At 37.2% G+C, this 22,997-nt stretch overlaps 1 protein-coding gene across 1 annotated transcript in view; it reads left to right on the top strand.

Annotated features, from left to right (window-relative positions):
* The window catches only part of MAN2A1 (mannosidase alpha class 2A member 1), a 160,956-nt gene that overhangs the window by 46,074 nt on the left and 91,885 nt on the right, over positions 1-22,997 (top strand). Inside the window, exon 5 of the mRNA XM_004420323.3 lies at positions 16,636-16,763. Coding sequence (XP_004420380.2) covers positions 16,636-16,763 — 128 coding nt within the window. The remainder of the gene's footprint in view (positions 1-16,635; positions 16,764-22,997) is intronic.

Here is a 22,997-nt window from a genome sequence, read left to right as displayed (position 1 = left end):
GAGAGTACAGACTGTACAATTTTTATTCTTTAGCATTTTTTGAGGTTTTCTTTGTAACTTAATATGTGATTGCTGTGAATGAACCTTCTACTAGTACTTGAAAAGAAAGTATTTGTAGCATGTAGAGTTTGATGGGTGTCTGCTAATTCAGTATTTTACAGTAACTGTTTTCATATGTATACAGTCAATTCTGCTATATTGCTGCATACACATTTCTAAAAACCACCGTGTTATGGAAAATTGGAGATTAATTGTTCAATAAAAAACATAAGGTTTATGGAGAAAGGGAGATTAGGACACAGCATTCAAAAACTTCATTAGTGACACACACAAAGAAGATGGGAACTTTGTAACAGTGCTAGTACAGTTTGGCACATGTTAAGTGGTTAAGAAGTACATAAATGCTACAATAAATATGTCAGTTTACCTTGAAAAAGACCTGAAGTTTGCTTGTGGAAGTGAGCGTCAGAAAGGGTACAGACTGCGAGTTATTGTGAAGTAGAGGAAGGTGGATTATCTGAAGTCTGACAGAAAGTTGTCCAGCATATGTGGATGGGAGTGGCTCATGACACACGCAGTGCACACAGGCAGTGAACTGAGGGAGCTGGTGGATCTTCGAGGTGTGTGCCTGTGTCGTGTGTATCCCTACGTGGCTCATTTCAGCTGGGTGCAGTTTTCTGCCTTCATGTACTGTTTCTCAGGGGCTGAATTTCACATAAGCAGTGCAAAATTTGCTCCCTAATGTAATCAATCACTTTGAGGTAAATTTTTGTTTTTGAAACAAGCATTTATAGCAGAACTGATTGTACCTATTTTTTGCTGCTGTACCTCTGTCAGCTTCCTTTTATTTTTAGGTGTTTCATTATCTTTTTAAATTCAGTGCATAAGGGTTCAGGCCTGGTCTTTGTTTACTTCCTTATTAGCTCATTCATTCATTTATTCATTCATTTCACAACTGCATCCTGAACATATACTGTGGGGCAGGGACTGCAGAGTTTGGGCACTCGCAGGCTGGGTATTTCTTTTTCTTGATTGTAAACTGTATCTTTCATCATTGACAAATTACCATCTTTTCTCCTTTTAATGACTAAAACTACTATCACTGCCACTCTGTTGTTGTTCGTTTGCTTGGATTTGCCTATCTGTGCTGCCCTTTTTACTTTAAGGACAGTCAATTTAGAGTGGTAGTTCAAATGGCTGGGCACTGGAGCCAGGCTGCATGGGTTCAAATTCTGGCAACTCCATCTACTGTGTGACTTTGGACAGGTTACTTAACCTCTCTGTGCTTCATTTTCTTTTTTTTTTTTTTGTGAGGAAGACCAGCCCTGAGCTAACATCCGATGCCAATCCTCCTCTTTTTTGCTGAGGAAGACTGGCCCTGGGCTAACATCCATGCCCATCTTCCTCAGTGTTTCATTTTCTTCATTTGTCAATTGCAGATACTATCAGAACCTGTCTTATTTGGTTTATATGAGGATTGAATAAATACAAATAACATGCTTTGCACAATGCCTGGTGTATTTTTAAGTCCTTGATAAATATTAGCAATTCGCATTATTTTAACTTTTATTTGCCACTTTGAACTATATTGTGTCTCTTGGACACAATATAGTTTTTAGTTATGAAGTCATCCTGAGAGTAGTCTTCATCTTTTAATAGGAGGATTTAACTATAAAGTTTATATTTTCTATCTTAAAAAAACTTCCTTATATAATGCTTCAGTGAAGATAACCCTTTTTCCCCCTCTACTTACATGTTTTTAGGATTATTTTTAATTTTATCCATAAAATTCTAAGTTTTCATCCTATATTTAGGTATATATAACTTAATAAGTTTTCCATGTATCAATTCAGACATTTCTTTAGCTTATGTTTTCTGCTCTTGCTAATTACTGTCTTTATTTCATTTGTTTTAGAATTACCTAGTTGTTGAGTCTCTAGTGTCTTTTTTGCCTATACATTTTTTTTTAACGTCTTGGTTATATTTACTGCATTTTGGGAGATTTTTCTCCAGGGTTTTTTTCCCTTTCAGAATTAGTTCTCTGTGGTATGGAACTTGTTCTTTTCTGGCTTCAAATGATTGATTTTAACTATGTTTTTTTAATTACCCTTTAGTTCTTTGTTTTTTATATTGTTGTCCATAAGTCCAAGTATTTTCCCCCTTTATTCATCCTTGAGCAATAACAGATGTATCTACACCTGGAATTTGTCCCAAAACAGAGAGTGTAACTTGCCTCAAATCCATTACTTTTCTAACTGCATGCTTTGTTTCCTTGCTGTAGGTATTAGTTAATACTGGCTGGCCAGCATCTGTTCCAACCTGATTTCCTTTTGGGAAATGGTCTCTCACACACAGAAGTCAGATCCTGCATCCACCTGCCACAGATCAGACAGGCCAGCTCTGACCTGAGCTCAGCTAATCAATATATTATTTCCCAGAGTTTTGAATCTTTAGAGAGTGAAGAGAGGGTGGACAGATGGAAGGAGGGGAAGCAGATGTGGAGGGAAGGTTGCTGGTCATCCCTCGCAGCACCAGTGCATTCACAAGACTCTTCCTTTCCTGTGTCATGGTCCCTGTGGTCCCCATAGCATGGCCTCTCATTTTCTTCCAACCCTTCTTAAGCCTGGACTTTTAGCCTGTCCTCAATTCTGCGTACCTCATAGAGTCTCCTAATACATTTCTTCTCCAGAGTCAGAGTGTTGCTTGCAAACAAGGAAGCTAGCTGATAGATTTCTTCTCAGGTGCTTTGTTGGAGAGCTGGATTCTGAAATTTGCATGAGCACCAGAGACCCAGCAGCTGGGGAAGATGCCAAGGTTGTGAATAGGACTGGCCAAGGGGAAGAGAGGAGCTGGGCTGGGGGAAGATGGGGATCCATAAGCGTCTGCTCTTTGTTGGGTGAGGCTGCTCAGCCAGGGCTGGCTTTGTGCATCTAGCTTTCCTTCGTGTGGCCTGTCTGAAGGTGCTGCTTCACAGAGTGTAGGAACGAGTCCAGCCACCTCAGAAGGAAACTAGGCTTACTGCCTGCTGCTTTTGGTGAGGTGACGCCATGCTTGGCTCCCTCCCAGGGCAGCTGCATAGGGAGCTACCCTCTGCAGCAGTGAGTCTGGGAGCAGAGAGGCTCCTGTAGGCTGGGGCTCACAAAGCACCCTGTGGGTGAAGGATGAGGACTGTGATGAGTGTCTGTTCCAGGATTCAGCTTTGCTTCAGCCCTTGACCCTCCAAATTAAGGGGGCTGTTGCCAGAATCTCTTAGAATCTTCTCTGTTTGTGACCTGAGACTCCATGCTGATTTTTCACGCAGGGCAGTTGCAGGTCCATGCTTGCTGAGTTCTGGTTTCACCTGCACACTATCTGTCAGAAATGCCAACAGTTTTGTGGCATGTGGATGGCCCCCTTCTCCTGATTCTACCTGGATGCAAGTTTTTCCCTTTCTTTTTTTTTCCTATTCTGTTGGCCATTTTACTTAGGTTGGACCATGTGAAATTGCTGATATTTGACCACTTTTGATGTCCCAAAGTGCCAGTTTAATGTGACTCAACCCAATATTAAGGATAGAGGATGGTAAGATGTTGGGAGGTGGGAAGGCAAATTAGAATGTAGTGTTTAATCCATTGTCTTACTCAAACTCCTTTTGAGAGCTGCTATTTGGGCAACGGGAAATATTCTGGAATATAGGCCTGATCCTTAATGTTATCATTTTACTTGAAGGAAAAATTGTTTTATAGCCATGTATGGGCAAATGAGTTTTGTTTCTGGTCAAGCTTTGCTAAAGTTCTCTCCCTTCTAGCTATAACCGTTCACTTTTATTCATTTATTACATTTATCCATGGAACTAGGGTAATGGCGTTTTTTTCCATACTTAAACATAACATTCTTAGTGTTCCTTGCCTAAATGTATGTTTTTTGGGGAAAATTTAATAGATATGTAGGTTTGCTCACATTATTTAAAATTCTGAGCTTGTACTAAGTGGCATTACTGATAGAATTTTTTTAACTTCTAGTGTAATGCTTATGCAATGGCTTGTTTTTCCCTTTTTGAAGATGAGTCTGTGGATTAAGTGTCTGTACCTAAACTTGCAAGCTAGCTGTTGCAGAGCAGAACCTCTTAATTCCAGTAGAGTTCCATGTAAGCTTTTATTGTCCCCGAAGAATACCAATTGATTGTGGGAATTTAACAGAAGCATAACTCAAATGATCCCTATAATCTATTCTAGCAATGACTTGTTTGCTTCTTCCCCCTCATGGCAGCAATATTCAGCTCTATAAGCTTTTAAAAATGAAAATCTAGTTAACTAAAGGGAGATCCATGCAGACAACATCTAGCTTTTTTATTTTTTTATGATTCAAAGTAATTTAATCAATTATAATCATGGTACCTTACTTGTAACACATATCCAGTGGATTTAAAAGAAACTGCCTTCCACTAAATAATGGGCACATTTTCTGTCTACGCTTGTTTTGTTTTGAAAATGGCTAGTCCATTAACATTCTTCTTACTTTTTAGGCTTCATTTTCGAATATTTTTTGGCTAAATGCAGTTAAATACTGCATGATGTTTATAATACATCAAAATGTGAACCCTTATTCAGAGTCAAGCAGCTGAAATGTTAGCCTTAGCAATTCTTTTGACTAGCACCCAGCATATTACATATTCATTTTTTCTCTCTGGGCTCTGAGACGTGGGAACAGCTTTTGCATTGCATCTGTTCCTGCTATGGAGACCAGTGTTCAGTGGAGAAGCCCGCTGACTTGTTGGAACCTAGAATAGTTGGTGTGATCGCCAAAGTCTTGAGCAGCTTCTCTGTGTTGACTTTCTGGTATGAAATAAGGCTTCAAACGTGTGCAGGGGGGACAGGTACTGTCAGTTAGTGTAGATACTGTTATCTTCACCACATTGTTGGGTTTTATTACTTTGCCAAGAATGCAGTCTTTATCTCATCTGTCTACCATTCTCTCACATCTTTTTGCCTAGGTTTATGTTTAAGTGACCCTCCCACCCTATTCTCTTAACTATCTCTGTTTGCTTATTGAAATCCGAGAAATGTTGGAGATTACTTTCTTAAATAATACAGATCCACACTTACTGATGTGCATTTTGAGTTTCACTAGAAAAATGTACCTTTAAAGTTTTTATATAGGTTAATATATTATACATTTTATACAGGTCAGATTTTATGGTATTTGACCAAAGTCTGCTGTAAAATTTGCAGAGCAATGAGAAGTTACAATGTGTCTTAGGATGTTCAGAGTAAGTTGCAGATTTGGATTGAGTTTAAAGCCTAAAGATACATAGCATTTCATCAGAGGAATGAAAGCAATGCCCCAGTGTCTAAAGTAACTGTAGTTCTAATAGTTGAGGCAGTGGTGTACATTTATCTTAGAAAGAACGTGTTCCTTCCCCACTCCCTCCAGTCCGGGTTCATCTCCAGTGAGGCTGCTTTGCTTTACTTCCTCCTCTCCTCCACTTCAACGACTGGCTTCTTTTTACACCACAGATACTGGCGGAAGCCATGAGGGACTTCTCAGCTGCTCTTGGGTACTTCCTCAGTCCTCTGGGAGGATTTCTTTGCAGCATTGACATTGACCACTCCATTCTCCTTGAAATTCCGTCCTCTCTTGTCTTCTGTGACCCGGAGCTCTTTCTCTCCTGGTTCTGTTTCTGCATTGCTGAGCTCTCCTTTTCCCTCACCTCTGACTTCCGCCTCTGCTCGTCCCTGGATGTCCCAGTTCTTGCCTGGGGGGTAGGACCCCTGGATTCTCCTTTTCATTTTGCCTGCTTATCCACACTGTTGTTTTAATTACCAGGCGTTTGGGCTGCTTCTAGACCTAAAGCTCCAACCTTGACTTCTTTCTTTTCCTCTGGCATGTTCTAAGCACTTACGTGTATTTATTCAGTCAGTCCTATAGCATTCCTGTGAATTAAGATTCTTTATTATCCTCATTCTCCTGTTGAGGAAACTGAGGTAGAGGTGTTAAGGAACGTGCCCAAGGTCCCCCAGCTGGTGAGTGTGGTGTGAGGACCAGAGCCAGATGGCCTCGCCCTAGAACCAGTGCCCTTAAGCACTGTGCGCTCTGGCTTTCAGTCTGCCATTCGGGCCACATCCAGTCAGTCCCTAAGCCTGGTCAGTTCTGCTTCTTTAGTATCTCTGCACTCTGACCCCCAGCTCCATCCCTATGACTCTTGTTTCCTGCTATGATGTAAACCTCCAACTGGTCTTCCTGTTTCCAGCTGTGCCGCTTCCAGTGTCCTGCATTTCATCAGCAGAGTTAGGTTTCTAGTATGTGAGTCTGTCCATGTTGCTTCTTGGCTTTAAAATGCTTCAGTGACACTTCAGAGTCAAAAGGTACAGACCAGTCTCCTTTGCCTGGCACATCCTGGCCTTTGCTCCCTGATTCCTCCCCCCTTGTCCACCCTGCCTCACGCCTGACTCTTAGCCATGCTGAGCCCCATGAGTGTCCTCAGACACCTGCTGTTTCCTGCTTCTTAGGAATTTGCCCATAAGTTCAGCTTAGAGTTTTTTTCCTTTTGTGCACTGGATGATTTCTATCCTACTCATTTTTCAAGACTCAGCTGAAATATTACCTCATCTCCGAAATCTTCCCTTATTTACTCCATCATTCATTCAACAAATATTTACTGTGCTAGCCTCCAGGGATACAGGAGGTGAGCAAACTGACCTGGCCCCAGCCTCAGGGCAAAGCAGGGAAGACATGTAATTAAACACAGCATCACTATAAAACGTTCCTTCTATGGCAGCAAGAAGGGGGTCTTGGAAGGCTTCCTGAAGTAGGTGGTACTCAAGCTGAAGCGTGAAAGGTAATTAGAACTAGCCAGTTAGGAAGGGAGTAGCAGAGAGTGGGGAAGCAATTCCGGGTTATGAGAAGAGAATTGTGATTATAGGCCAGAGATTAGCAAGAGCCTGGCATGTTCAAACACCTGAAAAAGGTTTATTAGTCTGCAACTCTTAGTTGCGGGGGAGGGTATGCCTGCAGCGGCAGGGTAAGGTATGGTCATCAGGGAGATGCAAATTTAAACCACTACAGGATATTTTATCCCAAACCCTTTAGAATACTAAAATCAAAAAGACTGACAACACCAAGTGTTGGCAAGAATGTGCAGCAACTGAAACTCTCTTATATTGCTAGTGGGAATGTAAAGTGGGGCAACTGCTTTCTGAAAAGCCACCAAAGAGTTTTCCAAAGTTAAACATACGTCATGTGACCTGGGAGCTCCCTCCTAGGAGTTTACCCAAGACACAAAATATTTGTATAGACATTTTCATAGCAGAATCTTTCATAACTTCAAATAGAAAACAGTTCAAATGTCTGTCAACAAGATAGTGGATTAAAAAATTGTGGCATATTCATACAATGGAATACTACTCAGCAATGAAAAATAATGAATTACTGAAATACACAGTAATATGAATGAATCTAACGAACACGTTAAGCAAAAGAAGCCTGACACTGAAGAGTAAATATTGTATGATTCCATTTTGTGAAGTCTGACAGTAGCTAAACTGATCTATTGTGATAGAAATCACAAAGTAAGAATGTCTTGCTTTCTTTTGGGGGATGAGGTAGGAACTGATAGGAAAGAGGCATGAGGGAACTTGCTGAGTTGATGGAAATAGTCTGTATTCTTGTTTTGGGTGGTGATTACAGGAGTATATACAGTTGTCAAAATTCATCAAGCTGAACACATGTATATTGTATGTTGTTATATATCGCAATTAAAAATACTTTAAAAAATATAGTACAGCCATAGACATAATGATATATGTCTGTTAATTAACGTGCAAAGATATTCATGGTATAGTATTAAGTAAAATAAGTTGGTTAAAAACTGTGCCTACTGTAACCCCTTATGCATTTATAGCAAGATATTAAGAGTGGATTTTTAAATTTTATTCTTTAACCTCTTATATATTTTCCAATTTATTTTGAATGATCATTTTATTAATTTTATTTTGGGAAAATGAACTATTTACTATACAGTGAAATATTTAAAGTATGTCCTCTGCTTATTAAAACTTTACAGAAGCTATTATTGAACCATCTAATATGAGAAATATTCTTAAGTAAAATTTCAGGACTATTTCATGCTACAGGTTTTTTAGTTTTCAATGCTTAGGAGAAATCAGGGTATGTAGTTTAGAAAAAAGTTTTCATTTAATTCATGTTTTAATGTAAGCCCAAATATATAAAAGGTACACAATGAAAGGTAAGGCACTAATCACTCCTGTCTCCTTATTTTCTAGTTCTTCTCACAGGAAACAGCTGTGACCAGACTCTTATTTATTTTATAGATATACAGGAAAAGATATACACATGTACATATGTGCAAAGATAGATGCATATGTATTATACAAATGATAGCATGCTATGCACATTGTGCTGATTTTTTTTGAGTCTATTTTTTTTTATTGTGGTAAAATATTCATAACATGAAATTTACTATTTTAATGATTTTATGTGTACTGTTCAGTAGCATTAAGTACATTCACGTTGTGCAACCATAATCATCATCCATCTCCAAGACTATTTCATCATCCCAAACTGCAACTCTGTATCTGTTAAACAGTAACTCCCCATTCCCCTTCACCCCTGCCCCTGGCAGCCGCCATTCTACTTTCTCTCTATGTAAGTTTGACTACTCTAGAAAATCAATAAAATTAATTCAATTAATAAAAAATGCTCATATAAATGTGATCATGCAATATTTGTCTTTCTGTGTCTGGCTTATTTCACTTAGCATAATGTTTTCAAAGTTCATCCATGTTGAAGCCATGTGTCAGAGTTTCCTTTTTAAGGCTGAATAATATTCCATTGCTTGAATATACCATGTTTTGTTTATCCATTCATCATCCATCAATAGACTTTTGAGTTGTTCTACCTTTTGGCTATTTTGAATAATGCTGCTGTGAATAGGAGTGTACAAATGTCTGTTCAAGTCCCTGCTTTCAATTCTTTTGTGTATATACCCAGAAGTGGAATTGCTGAATCATATAGTAATTCTATGTTTAATTTTTTGCAGAACACTCATATTGTTCTGCATAGCAACTGCACCCATTTCACGTCGCCACCAACAATGCACAAGATTTCCAATTACTTCACATCCTCATTAACAGCTATTTGCTATTTTTTTAATAATTAACCATCTTATGGGTGTCGTACCATGCTTTTTAAATTTCACATGTCTTGGAGAACCTTTCAGCAAAGAGGAGCCCCTTTCTTTTTAAAGACTGTATAAAAGTCTATTTTATGAGTGGGCCTTTTCTCCCAATTGATGACCATGTAGTTTTATTTCTGGTCTTTTGTGAATACATAGAGTATATCTTTATCTTTAATGTATACAATGTTCTTGTTTATTTTTATACTTTTACATATTTTCTGACTTAATTTGGATGGGCATGGATAAAAGTATACATGCATTTTAAAACTGGATAGTTATTACCAGCAATATATGACAATACCTGTTTCCATACATCCTTGACATCACAGTATGTTATACAACTTTTTGATCTTTCCAATCTGATAGATAAAAGTGGCATCTCATTGAGGTTTTGATTTGAATTTCCTTATGAGTGAGGTTAAATTTCTTTTCATTTTTAGGAGCCAATTATTTCTGAAATATCTGCTTTATATCCTTTGTTGCCTTTTCTTTTGGATTGTTGGTACCCTTTTCTAACAGGGACAGTGAGTGTTAAATGGAGAGAAAAATAGATGTGATTCCTGCCCTCATGGAGCTTACAGTCTATTGAGGGAGATGGTAAAAAAAGACAAAATACAAATGTGAAGTTAAATTTTGTGATAAGTGCTAGGAAAGTGGTTTTGGGTTTTATGAATTTAGATGGGGTTTGGGTGGGATGTGGTGGCCAGGGAAGGCTCCTAATGGATCCTCAAGAACCAGTGAGGCGAATATTGGGAGGGAGAACATTATAGGCAGAGTGAGAGCATGGATAACGAACTGAAAGGAGGAGTGTGTCTGGAATGAACTGAGGAAGAAACGATGAGATCTGTCCCTAATTTGCCATCTGTCCCTCATATACTAAATCTTTAAAGACAGGAATCAACAATATTTAGAAGTATACGATGGGGTTCCTCAATTATTGTGTGAGGAGTTTTAAAACAAATTTTATTTTTACCCCCATATTAGATATTTCCCATGAAAGGCATATGAATCAGATAATCTGATAAGCAAATGTTTTTAGGCTATTAATTGATTCATTAGGAGCCTCCATCTTTTTAAATTTTCTATTAACTAATTTTTTAAGAATGAATCCCTATAGGGAATGCAAATCAAAACAACACTAAGATACCACCTCACACCTGTTAGAATGGCTATAATCACCAAGACAAAAAACAACAAGTGTTGGAGAGGATGTGGAGAAACAGGAACCCTCATACACAGCTGGTGGGAAGGCAAACTGGTGCAGCCTCTATGGAAAACAGTATGGAGATTCCTCAAAGACTTATAGAGATGCCCTATGACCCAGCCATCCCATTACTGGGAATCTATCCAACGAACCTGAAATCAACAATCCAAAGAGGCTTATGCACCCCTATGTTCATTGCAGCATTATTCACCATAGCCAAGAAGTGGAAGCAACCTAAGTGTCCCTCGACTGATGATTGGATTAAGAAAATGTGGTATATATATACAATAGAATACTACTCAGCCATAAAAAAAAGACAAAATCGTCCCATTTGCAACAACATGGATGGGCCTGGAGCGTATTACGTTAAGTGAAATAAGCCAGAAAGAGAAAGACAAACACTGTATGATCTCACTCATATGCGGTATATAAACCAACACATGGACATCGAAAACTGTACTGTGGTTACCAGGGGCAGTGGGGGTTGGGGGGGTTGGGCACAAGGGGTGAAGGGAGTCATATATATGGTGATGGACAAACAAAAATGCACAACCCAAAATTTCACAATGTTAAAAACCATTAAAACATCAATAAAAAAAAAAAAAAGAATGAATCCCTATACATCATCTTGTATTATTTCATATTTCCCCAGATGTATGATTACAATTCACCACGTTTTCTCAAGTTAAATTAATTTCTGATTCTTTAAAGCTCGCTAAGTGGTGCATTGTTTGCTACTAAGTTATCTGTAACAATTTCCCCATTAGGGAAAAAAGCTCTTTGAGTCTGTCCTTCTGTGTGTGACCAAATTCCAAATGTGTGATGAGTCTACAGAAAAGTGTAGACTTTTCTGTAGTGACACTCAGAGAAATGATTTGCAGCTACTTGTGCTTGGCAAAGTAAGTTCTTAAGTGTAAATTCTGCATTTTAGGCAAAGTGAGATGTGACAGATATGCTCAGCTTGATTTTGATCAGTTTTTCTTAAGTTTTTTATACCAAATTCTCAAGCAGTGAAATAGTAGAAACATAGCAGTATGTGATGTCTTTACCAGTAGTTATAAGTCAACCATTTTAAAAAGTGAAATAGGAGTGTTGTTAATTTTGAAAGTTAGTGCCTGGTTTCTTTTTTTCCGGATTTGCTGCATATATATACTCCTTTCTTTCTGTCTTTCTTTTGCTTCTAGATCTCATGTTTATTAGGAAACATTAGGAAAAGCATACATGCAAAAAAATTTGTCAGAAACCAGAGAGCCTCTTGGCAGAAATGAAACAGTAAACCCTATGGGGTGGGCACATCTTTTTTGATTATATATTCCTGACTATCGCAGAGAAATATCTCAATTGATGCTTGTTGAACACTGAGTGAATGGAAATATTTGGACGTACCTGTATTTGCTCTAAGTAACTTTTTCTATAGATACAGATATTTCTCATTACTTGATTTTTTTTAAAAGAATTGTTGAAGTTTTGAATGTTCACTTGCAGTCTGTCTTAATTTTATTTTCATCATATTGCTGACAATAGCGATTTTAAATGTACTTTTTTGTATGCTCACATAGCTTTTCTGTTACTGCTTATAAGTATTTTTCTGAGTGTTTTCTGAGGTGTTGTTTCTGTAAGAGTCATCCTGCTTTTTGTGCCTGTTAATAAATGACGATGATCTTTGCTGTGCTTCTCCATCATTAGGTCGACATTTTCCTCATGTTTCTTGGGGCCTTTTTGTTTTTCTGTCATTCATCAGATACTTCTTAAGTGCTTACTGCGTATGTTCTAGAATATAGGGATATACACGGCAAATTTGTGCACTTCTGCAATTTCTGTGTTGGGGTTTTTTTTATTTGTTTGTTTAACTGCTCAAGTGGCAAGTGTTTTTGCCTAATACAGTGTCAAAACCAAACCTTCCTACCTGTAAGAATCTTCTGGTTTATAGTTTGGTTTTTACCTTTATTATGTATAGACGAGTAAAAAGAGGAAGTTCATGAAATAGGAGTACTTACTAACGTGATTATTTGACCAGGTGTCCATTGTCACATTGCTTCATATTTTAGATCATATTGTCCATTTTCTTCCCTTAGGTTTTTGTTCCGTCTGATTGGAGAAACTATGCTAAGAAAAACTAAAACCTGTGTTCTTTCTGGCCTGCTATTATGGTATCATTTATGCCTGTTGTGACCTACTCATGAAATTTTTCTTAAATACCCATATGAGCATGCTATTTCAAAATATCAGTCCTTTGGCTTCCATGACATAATATCTTAACTTTCTTAAGAGCTTGTTTTAAATTACTCTGATTGGAGCTTTTTTTAAAAAAACCATACTCCATTCTTCCCCACTAATTTAATGGCTATTTTAATAATATAAATATTTTAAAAATTTCTCAATTTTATATTCTGACCCACTGATGTATCTTTTCTGAGTAAGTCACAGTTATTTAGTAGCTTTTTGTTGTTGTTATTGAGGAACATTTGCCCTGAGCTAATATCTATTGCCAATCCTCCTTTTTTTGCTTGAGGAAGATTTGCCCTGAGCTAACATCTATTGCCAATCCTCCTTTTTTTGCTTGAGGAAGATTGGCCCTGAGCTAACGTCTGTGCCAGTCTTCCTCTATTTTGTATGTGGGTCGCTGCTACAGTATGGCTAATGAGTGGTGTAGGTCCACACCCAGGATCCAAACCCATGAACCTGGGCTGCTGAAATGGAGTGTACCAAACTTAACTACTATGCCGCGGGGCCGGCCCCATATAGTAGCTTTTTTAACTATAAAAATACTTTGTACCAAGTGGAAGTGCAGGTTGTTCCTCATTACTTTTTTCTGGAATGTTTCAGGCCATATTCAAAGATTTATTCTTTTTATCTTTAACATTTCTTACCGCCTCTATTTCCTCTTATATTTACCTTCTGCTTGATCCTTGCCTCTTCTTTTGATTGTTTTCTCCAGACTTCCCATCCTTCTCTATTTCCTCTTTGTTTCAGTGCCCCAGAACTTAATTTTTATATCAGCCTCTTTTCCTAAACTTCTTTTCCAGTTAGCTCCTTTTGGATGTCTCACTATCGTATCAAATAGCCCTGACAAATTTCTGTTGATTACTGCACAGTGACTTCCCTTCTCAACTCCACTGTGTGTGTAATAACACCACCACCCTATTAGACACCTGCAATTCAAACCCCACTTCATATGTTCTTTAATCCTTTCTTCTATCTCTGTTTTCTAATTGCCAGATAGTTTTTCATGAAACATCTCCTCTCTCTTCCTCCTCTTCCATATTTCCTACCACTACCATATTTAGATCATATTACCTCATACCTAGATTAGTCAGACTTCTTTCTAACTGACCCTTCCCTGTCCAATTTATTTTGCATATGTCTGTGAGCTTCATCTAATATAAAAACTTTATGTAAATTTTAAACTGAGAGTCTCATTCACTCATTCCACATTCATCTAACAACCATTAGAGTGCCCATTATATGCCAAGCAAGCTTCTCGGTGCTGAGCATGGAAGAGTGAACAAAAGAGTATGTCTTCGTCCCTACTCTCCTGGAGCTCACGTTCTAATGCTGGGTGGAGGTGAGGAGGGAGAGAGGAGACATATCAATGAATTTTGGTTTGTGATAAATGCTATTGTGTGATAGAGTGTGGGGGTGGGAGTGGAAGTGTTGATTTAGGTTGGTGCTCAGGGAGACTTCTCTGGGTAGATTTTATTTGAGCTGAGACATGAGGCCAGCAGCCAGATTGAGAAAGAAAGGAGAGAAGAAAATAAATAGGTAAGAAAATTCTGGAAAACAGTTTAATGAGTGGGAGGCTTTTCATGCCTCCCACAAATTAGTAGACAATATAGTCTTTAAAGTAGCTATTGTGTACAGTTAAGAACTCAGTATATGTCACAGAAGCATCTCAGGCGTCATGAAGAGGAGGAAGGGGTGGATTATTCACAAATGGAGCTGGGGAAATTAGTAGCTGTATGTAGCACAGTAGTCTCCCCTTATCCGTGGGGATATGTTCCAAGACGCCAGTGGATGCCTGAAACTGCGGATAGTACCAAACTCTATATATACTATGTTCTTTTCAATTAAAGGAAGCACTTTACAGCTTCTGTTTGGTATATCTGAATTGCCAACATCACTACTCTTGCACTTTGGGGCCATTATTAAGCAAAATAAGGGTTACATGAACACAAGCGCTGCGGGATACTGGGACAGTCCATCTGATAACCAAGGCACCTACTAAGTGACTAATGGGAAGGTAGCGTATACAGCATGGATACATGGGACAAACGGATGATTCACGTCCCAGGCAGGATGGAGCAGGACAGTGTGAGATTTCATCCTACTACTCAGAATGGCGTGCAATTGAAAACTTATGAATTGTTGGTTTCTGGAGTTTTCCATTTAATATTTTCAGGCAGCAGTTGACCACAGGTAATTGAAACCGCGGAAAGCAAACCTGTGGATAAGGAGGGCCTACTGTATGTTTGATTCTTTGCTCAGTTGGCTGTTTCTTGGAGTCCGTTCATGCCTATGGGATAGGGATGATGTAGCAAAATAAAACTGATATAAATGAAAAATTCCATCATTGGAGTGATTTTTTTTCATTTTAATTTTCAGATTTCTTAATCCATAGTTCCTATTCTCCATTCAAGAGCAGCAAAGAATTTGTTTTGACCAAATTATTTCTGAAATTTTCCAAAATATCTGTTTATTGGGGTACTGTGATAAAGAAGTCAAATTTCTATTTGATGGCTGGAGATTAAATCCCAAATCTGTCCTGATATCTCAGATTTCCAAGTATTGGTCATAAGGCATAAGGGGTGGATCTGGTCCATGGCCTCCAGAATGTGGCTAAATCAGGCAATCACCAGAAAGATAAGAAAAAGAACTAACTGTAAACAGAGTCCCATTGGCAGTAAGAATGGGACAGGGCAGCCTTGGATTTAGTTATGTGCTTAATGAAGTACAATTTTTAGAAATTTTCAGCTTCTTTAAGTTCTTGGTTTGGACTTGTGAGAATCTGAGGTTTGTCTGGACACTTGGGTTTCTTTAGGCACTATAATGAGCCATCATATTCTCCAGGTGAAATTATATTAGTTGGTGATCCCCACGGCAATACAAACTTGATTAGTATCTTTTTATTTTATACAAGGAATTATTCATTCATTCATTTATTTTAGAAATTGTGTCTGTTATCCACTCTGTCGCTGGTTTATATGATCATGCGTATGTTTGAATAAATCAAGTGTTGTGTTAATGCTGTGGCTTCTGTTATATGCTTTGTAGGAAAATGTTTATCCTTTATGCCTCTGGTCTACTTCAACTAAATTTGACTTGGTACTTGGCTGTTAGCTGCAGGCACCCAGTGAGGTGTGTCCTTATTAAAGCTGCTTTTCTTTCTGAAATTTTACACCATTTTCTAGACCATCTTGTTGTAAACTCAAAAGTCTTTGGCATTTAAGATGTTTGCTTAAATTCTTGACTTTTATACTTCCTTCCAATAGTTTATGATTTTTTTTTCCTTCTCAAAGGAAGGTATCTTCTTCTAACAATTCAATTGTAACAATTCAGGGAATCTAGTTACCTTGTATGGTACTATGGCAAAGAAGTGTCCAATGGACAAATAATGATAATGTTAGAGCTTTTCAATCAATAATGAAAAATAGACTATGTAGCCTACATTTTAACTGAATCAGGAGCAAAGTGCTTTATACTGTTTTCTGTATTCCCAGAGGCATGTGATATTTACTAACTTTACCTTTATTATTATTGCTTTTGTGTAGTTTGCATGATTAATTTATCAGTGTCAGAAGGACTTAAATAAATGTTGATTTTTCAATATATGTGTATTGAAACAAATACCATTCTTAAAGTGACAGTACTCCAATAAACACTCATCCTGGCATATACTCTGAGGAAAGCACTTTGCTGGGTACTCTGCAAGATTCAGCAATAAATCAGATGTGGCTCTTGACACCAGGAATCTTTGAAGTTGTGTTATACCTTATACCCTTATAAAAAGGAGCTTCCAAAGTGACCTGTGTGGCTTTGCCTAGGGAAGGAGGGGTCACTTTGACACTTTACTAAGGATGCTTTATCACCAGGGTCCCAAAGCTGAAATTCATTCACTGGTTTAAAAAAATTTTTTTAACGACTAGTATAAATACGAGTTATATTTAAAGACTGTTCCTAATGTTTATGCTGTTTTAATATTTTATTTGAACTTTTCTTATATATGTTAATGTAAACTCTTGTATTATTTTCTCCCTAGTTTACTAGAAAAGGGTCAGTTTGAAATTGTGACAGGTGGCTGGGTTATGCCTGATGAAGCTTCTTCACATTATTTTGCCTTAATTGACCAACTCATTGAAGGACATCAGTGGCTGGAAAAAAATCTAGGTATGTATCGATGTCTTTCTCCTTCATTGGGACTACTTTGGGCAGTTAATTTTGGGGAATATGAGATGAGGCTCTTTTATTTTTTTAAATAACTAGTTTTCTCAGTACTGGTTTTTGTTGAATAATTTATCCTTCATTAATTTATGATGCTTCTGTGATCATAAACTCAGTTGCATGGATATAATATAGTCACTTTTAGGGTCTTCTACTTTGTTTCATCTATTATCTGTTATTTTTATTAATTTTAGCATAATTTTTTTCTAAAAATATCTCAGTGGGATTTTAATTATATCTTAGTTAAGACTCTTGATCATAAGAGGCAAAAACCTATTTACTAGCTTAAGCCAAAAAAAAAAACAAAGGAGGAAAGAAAGGTATTAATTTTGTCATCAAGAATTCAAGAGATATGGTAGTTTCCAGTAAGGTTTGATCCAGGGGACTCAAATTTTGTTGTCTGGGCACTGTCTCTATTGGCTTTGCCTCTTTTTGCATGGCTTCAGGCTTCTCCTGTCTCACTCATCATGGTGAGTAAGATGGCCGTAGGCAACTGGTACTCTCATCTCAACAACCAGAAGGAGTTTTCCTTAATACGTTACCTAATTGGCCCAATTTAGGTCCATTGCTTATTTCTGATCCAAGTTAGTTAAGTGTGGCCAGAGATATAGGAGCTGAAATCACCAAGGTCTGGTCATTTTGGTGGAAATGGTTATGGGGGAAGGGGGTTTGTGGAGGGCGGGATCAGCCAGACTTGAACTGTGTGAATGGGTCCTCCATGGGGGCAAGGATCCTGTTACCACAAGAAGTGGGGAAGAGGATGCTGGATTGATAAAATCAGATATTCATATAACTCATTAGAACGTGGGACTAATTGAAATCTTTGCGCTATCTAATATTTGCATTCTGCGACATAGTATGTAGTTCTTTTCAAATATTTCATATCTCAGTACAATTTTGTAGTTTTCTGTATGGTAACTATATATGTTTTTAATGAAGTTATTTCTAGGTATTTTGTTAATTTAAAATATTCTCCTGTTAGGAATAACTGCCCCCTCCCCTTAATTTTTTCTTCACTTTTTATTTTGGAGTAATTTCAAACTTAAAGAAAAGTTGTAAGAATACTGCAAAGAACTCCCACAGACCCCTAACCAGATTCACCAATTATTAATATTTTGGCACATTTGCTTATTTTTTTTCCTCTTTCCATATTGTTGTTGTTGTGATTGTTATTATTAGAGTAAGTTGCAGATATCAAGCCTGTGCAGAAAGTGCTCTCCTTAGAAAGGATTTGGATCTCTGAAATTATAAGAGTGGCTCGCTGTTTTTAAAAAGAGTGTAGTTTTTGCTAAACACTTGTTTTCCTTCTGGGTGTCTAGCATCTTAATATGTACTAGGCAGAGGATGCCCACGTGACCAGCCCCCAATAAAAACCTTGGACACTGTGTCTCTCATGAGCTTTCTTGGTTGATAGCATTTCATATGTTGTCATGATTTGGTGCTGGAGAATTCAGTGCTGCCTGTGTGACTCCACAGGGAGAGGACTCTTAGAAGGTTGTCCCTGGTTTCTTGTGGACTCTGCCCTATGTTCCTTTTCCCTTTGCTGATTTTGCTTTGTATCCTTTCACTGTAATAAATCGTAGCTGTGGGTGTGACTATATGCTGAGTCCTGTAAGTTTTCTTAACAAATCACCAAACCTGGGGTGGACTTGGGGACTCCCTACACAGTGCCACTTTTCTTAAATACTTAACTATGTTCTAAGCCAGGAATATTCACTTCATAAACCTCAGTTTTTGTGGATTTTTTATGTTTAGCTTTTATTGATGTGTAATTTACATGCAGAGCAACATGTAGATCTAAACTATAGAGTTTGAGTTTTGACAAGTGTATATACTCATTTAACCCATGTTTTGATCACCCCAGAAATTTCCTTCGTCCTCCTCAACTCTTCTGCCTGCAGCCAACTGCTTTCTGATTTCTATCGCTGTAGATTATTTTTGCCTGTTTAAGAACTTCATATATATGGATTAACTCTTTTGGATCTGGCTTCTTTGCTCAGCATAAAATTTTTGTCACGACTGTATTGTTTCACGTATCATAAAATTCACCCATTTAAAGTGTGCAGTTCAGTATTTTTTAGTATAGTCACAGAGCTGTGCAACCATCACCACCATCTATTTTTAGAACTTTTTCAACATCCTCTAAAGAAACTTCGTACCCATTGTCACATCCCTTTCTGGCTCCTCCCTTCTCTGCCCAGGCCTAGGTGACTACTAATCTTTTTTGTATGTATAGATTTGACTCTTCTGGACATTTCACATAAATAGAATCATACAATATGGCCTTTTGTGACTGGCTTCTTTCACTTGGCATGATGTTTCCAAAGTTCATCCATGTTGTAGCATGAATTAGTGTTTCATTCCTTTTTATGGCTGAATAATATTCTGTTGTATGGATATACCACTTTTGTTTATCCATTCTTCAGTTGGTGGACGTTTAGGTTGGTCCCCTTTTTATCTACTATGAATAATGCTGCTATACACATTTGTGTAAGTTTTTGTGTGGACGTATGTTTTCATTTCTTTTGGGTATATACCTAGGAGTGGAATTGCTGGGTCATATTATAACTCTGTTAAGCCTTTTGAGGAGCTGCCTAATTATTTTCCAAAATGGCTGCACCGTTTTACATTCCCACCAGCAATGTATGAGGGTTCTAATTTCTCCACATCAACATTTGTTATTGTCTGTCTTTTTTATTTTAGCCATACTAGTGTGTGTGAAATCTCATCGTGGCTTTGATTTGCATTTCCCTAAAGACAAATGATCATAAGCATCTTTTCATGTGTATATTAGCTATTTGTATATCTTCTTTGGAGAAATGTCTATTCAAATCATTTGCCTACTTTTAAAATTGGGTTCTTTGTCTTTTTATGGTTGACTTATAAGAGTTCTTTATATATTCTTGATATAAGTTCCTTGTTGGATAATGATTTGCAAATATTTTTTACCATTCTCTGGGTTGTCTTTTCAGTTTCTTGAAGGTATCCTTTGATACATAAAAGTTTTAATTTTGATGAAGTCCAGTTTATCTGTTTTTTCTTTTGTCACCTGTTTTTGATATCATAGCTAAGAAACCATTGTCTAACCCAAGGTCATGAAGATTTACTCCTATTTTTTTTCCTAATTTTGTGGTTTTAGGTCTTTAGATAATGAACACATTTGAGAATATGAAATTTTTTCTTTTTGTAGCTTTGGCTGCATCTTGTAAATTAGAGTAGTGTTTTCCGTTTTATTTTCTAAACAGTTTAGAACATGTTATTTTGGCGACTTTATTTTTACATTTGATTATGGGATGCTTTTTAAATTTTTTAGTCTTTAGTTGTTTATTTGTACTTTTATGAACTTTATTATACAAATTGACCATTATAAACTTTAAGTTTAAGGTTATCTTTTGCCTAAAATATCCATTTTTGTAATAGTTCCCTGCCTCTTCTTAAGCTTTAATGTTTAATGTAGTTGGATTAATCCAGTTTTATTAATTATATTATTCATGTTACTCATGTTCTTTTTTTTTTTTTTGGTGAGAAAGATTGGCCCTGAGCTAATATCCATTGCCAGTCTTCCTCTTTTTGCTGAGGAAGATTAGCCCTGAGCCCACATCTGTGCCCATTTTCCTCTATTTTGTATATGGGATGCCTCCACAGCATGGCTTGATGAGTGGTGCATAGGTCCACGCCCGGGATCTGGACCTGTGGACCCCGGGCCACCGCCTTCCAGTGTGTGAACTTAACCACTACGGCACCGGGCCAGCCCCACTCATGTTCTAAGTTTGTTAGGTTTGCCAAAAATTGAGTGGTGTGTTTATTCTTTCTAATGATTATTTCCTATAATTTTTCTTAACAGTTTTTACTTTTATATATTTTGATAATCTTAATCTTGCATGATGGCAAAAAGTCTTTTCTATAACCTTCTTTGGTTTTATTGGCAAATGTGCCCTCTTTATAAACTTTTGGATTTTTCTTATACTCTACTTTTCCCTAAATTTATCCCTTACCCCCATTTTAAAAATATTTGCTTACACCAAGGAAAACCCTAGTGGAATCCTGAGTTCCTTTCTAGGTCTCTCCCTAGCTGTCACCTTCTTTCATATCAAAGTTTTAAGAAATGTAGTTTACATTCTCTCTTTTCTACAGCATTACCTCTCAGAGATTCTTTAATCCATTGCAGCTAGATTGCTACTCCTGTGGATCAAGTGATTTCGATATGGAAAATCTCACCAGTCAGGCTAAAATCTCAGACATCACTGTAGCATTTGATGTTGATTTTTACCCTTGTCTGTAAACTTATTCTTCCCTTGTTATTTGGGACAACACATACTCCTTTTTCATTTTATAACTTAATTTTGATATAATTTCAAACTTATAAAAAGTTGCATGACAGTACTTGGGAAGGACTCCTATATATCCTGTACTTAGATTCATATGCATATTTTTCTGAACCATTTGAGAGAAAGTTGCAGGCATCTTGTCCCTTTGTCTCTCAATACTTCATTGTATATTTCCTAAGAAATAGGGATATTTTCTTATATAACTGGAAGGTATTTATCGAATCAAGAATGTTAGCAGTGATACAATACTATAATCTAGTTTACAGGCAATATTCAAATTTTGTCAATTTTCTCAATAATTTTTTTAATAAAATCTGCTTTTTTTCCCTCCATTCACATCCAACCCAGGATCGTGTGTTGCATTTAGTTGTCATGTCTCTTATAGTCTCCTTTCTTCTGGAACAGTTCCTCATGCTTTCTTTGGATTTCTTGACCTTGATATTTTTGAGGAGTGCAGATCTCTGTTGTAGAAAGTCTCTCAGTTTGAATTTGTCTCTTTCCTCATGATTAGCTTCAGGTTGTTTATCCTTCCTATTTATCAATTTACCTGTCTATTAATGTAATCTAACCTAATCTATTTATTTTGCTAGAATATCACTGCAGTGATGTTCTGTTGTCCTCAATACATCTTTGATGTCTCTCCATTCCAGTATTGGTGATGCTAGCCTTGATCAGTTGCTTAAGTTGTGTCTATTAAGTTTCTTCGCTGTACTGTTAGATTTTCCCCCTTTCTAGTTAATAACTAATTTGTGGGGATACATTGAGAATAGGTAAATATCCTGTTCCTCGTGAAACTCTCAAGCTTTAGTTTTAGGATCCACAGATGATTTTCTAACACCATCGTTCCTTCTATAATTATTAGTTGGCATTCTATGAAAAAGAAGAGCTTTCTTTTTTATTTCCTATTTATTTATGGACTCATGAATTCTTATTGTATTCAATGGGTTATAATCCAGTAATATTTATTTTGCTGCCGCAGTTGTCCCAAATTTGGCCACTGCAAGCCCCTTGAAGCTGTCTCCTGAGTTGTTTTAGTATGTTCTCATGATTCTTTGACCATTTCTTTACTTTATGGCCCAAGAATATGTTCCAGGCTTATTTTGTACTTTCTTGACCTCAGCCCTAGAATAAGCCATTTCTTTAAGGTTATTAATAGAGCATGGTATTTAAAGATCAAGATCTGGGAGCTAAGATGTGCTCGTTGGTACTGGGGTGTTATTGCATGTAGGTCCTTTTGGTGCACTGAGCTAGGAAATGTGTGTGTATATATATATATAAAAAACCATAAGTTAATGTTATCTCCTATTTCAATTCAATATTATAGGGTACATTCCACTCTCTCATATTTATATATTTTGTAATTCCTTTTATTAACAGTGTAAAACCTGGCTTCCTCGTCCTAATTTGCTCAGTCTTGGAATACGTGAAAGATAGTTTCAGAATTGTTAAACCCATACTACCACAAACAACAAAATTACTAAATAGAGTTCAAGATTTCTTTACAATTTTTGGAGGTAAATTACATATGTGAAATGCACGAATCTTATGTGGTCAGTTCTTTGAGTTTTGAGACATACTCTTGGTCCTCTGAGAGTTCTAACTTTTCCTTCTCAGTCTCCTTTGCTGGCTTCCCATCTCTGTGTTAATCTTCAGTATTGTTTTACAGAGTTCTTCCCTCTGCTATCTTTTCTGTTACTCTGTGTTACACCTATTTGCATGATATTCTCTGCAACTGGAGTCAGGATCAATATTAACTCATTTTTGTAATCCCAGGGCCTCTCATAGTCTTAGGTATATGGAGGGTGCTAAACAGATGTTTGAATGAAAAAATGCACATAGTAATATTACTTAT

Source organism: Ceratotherium simum, chromosome 4 (genome assembly GCF_057802395.1).
Source record: "Ceratotherium simum simum isolate JZ-2026a chromosome 4, ASM5780239v1, whole genome shotgun sequence".
Taxonomy (NCBI): domain Eukaryota; kingdom Metazoa; phylum Chordata; class Mammalia; order Perissodactyla; family Rhinocerotidae; genus Ceratotherium; species Ceratotherium simum.
The sequence above is the reverse complement of the archived record's forward strand: the minus strand, read 5'-3'. Positions and strand labels throughout refer to the sequence as shown.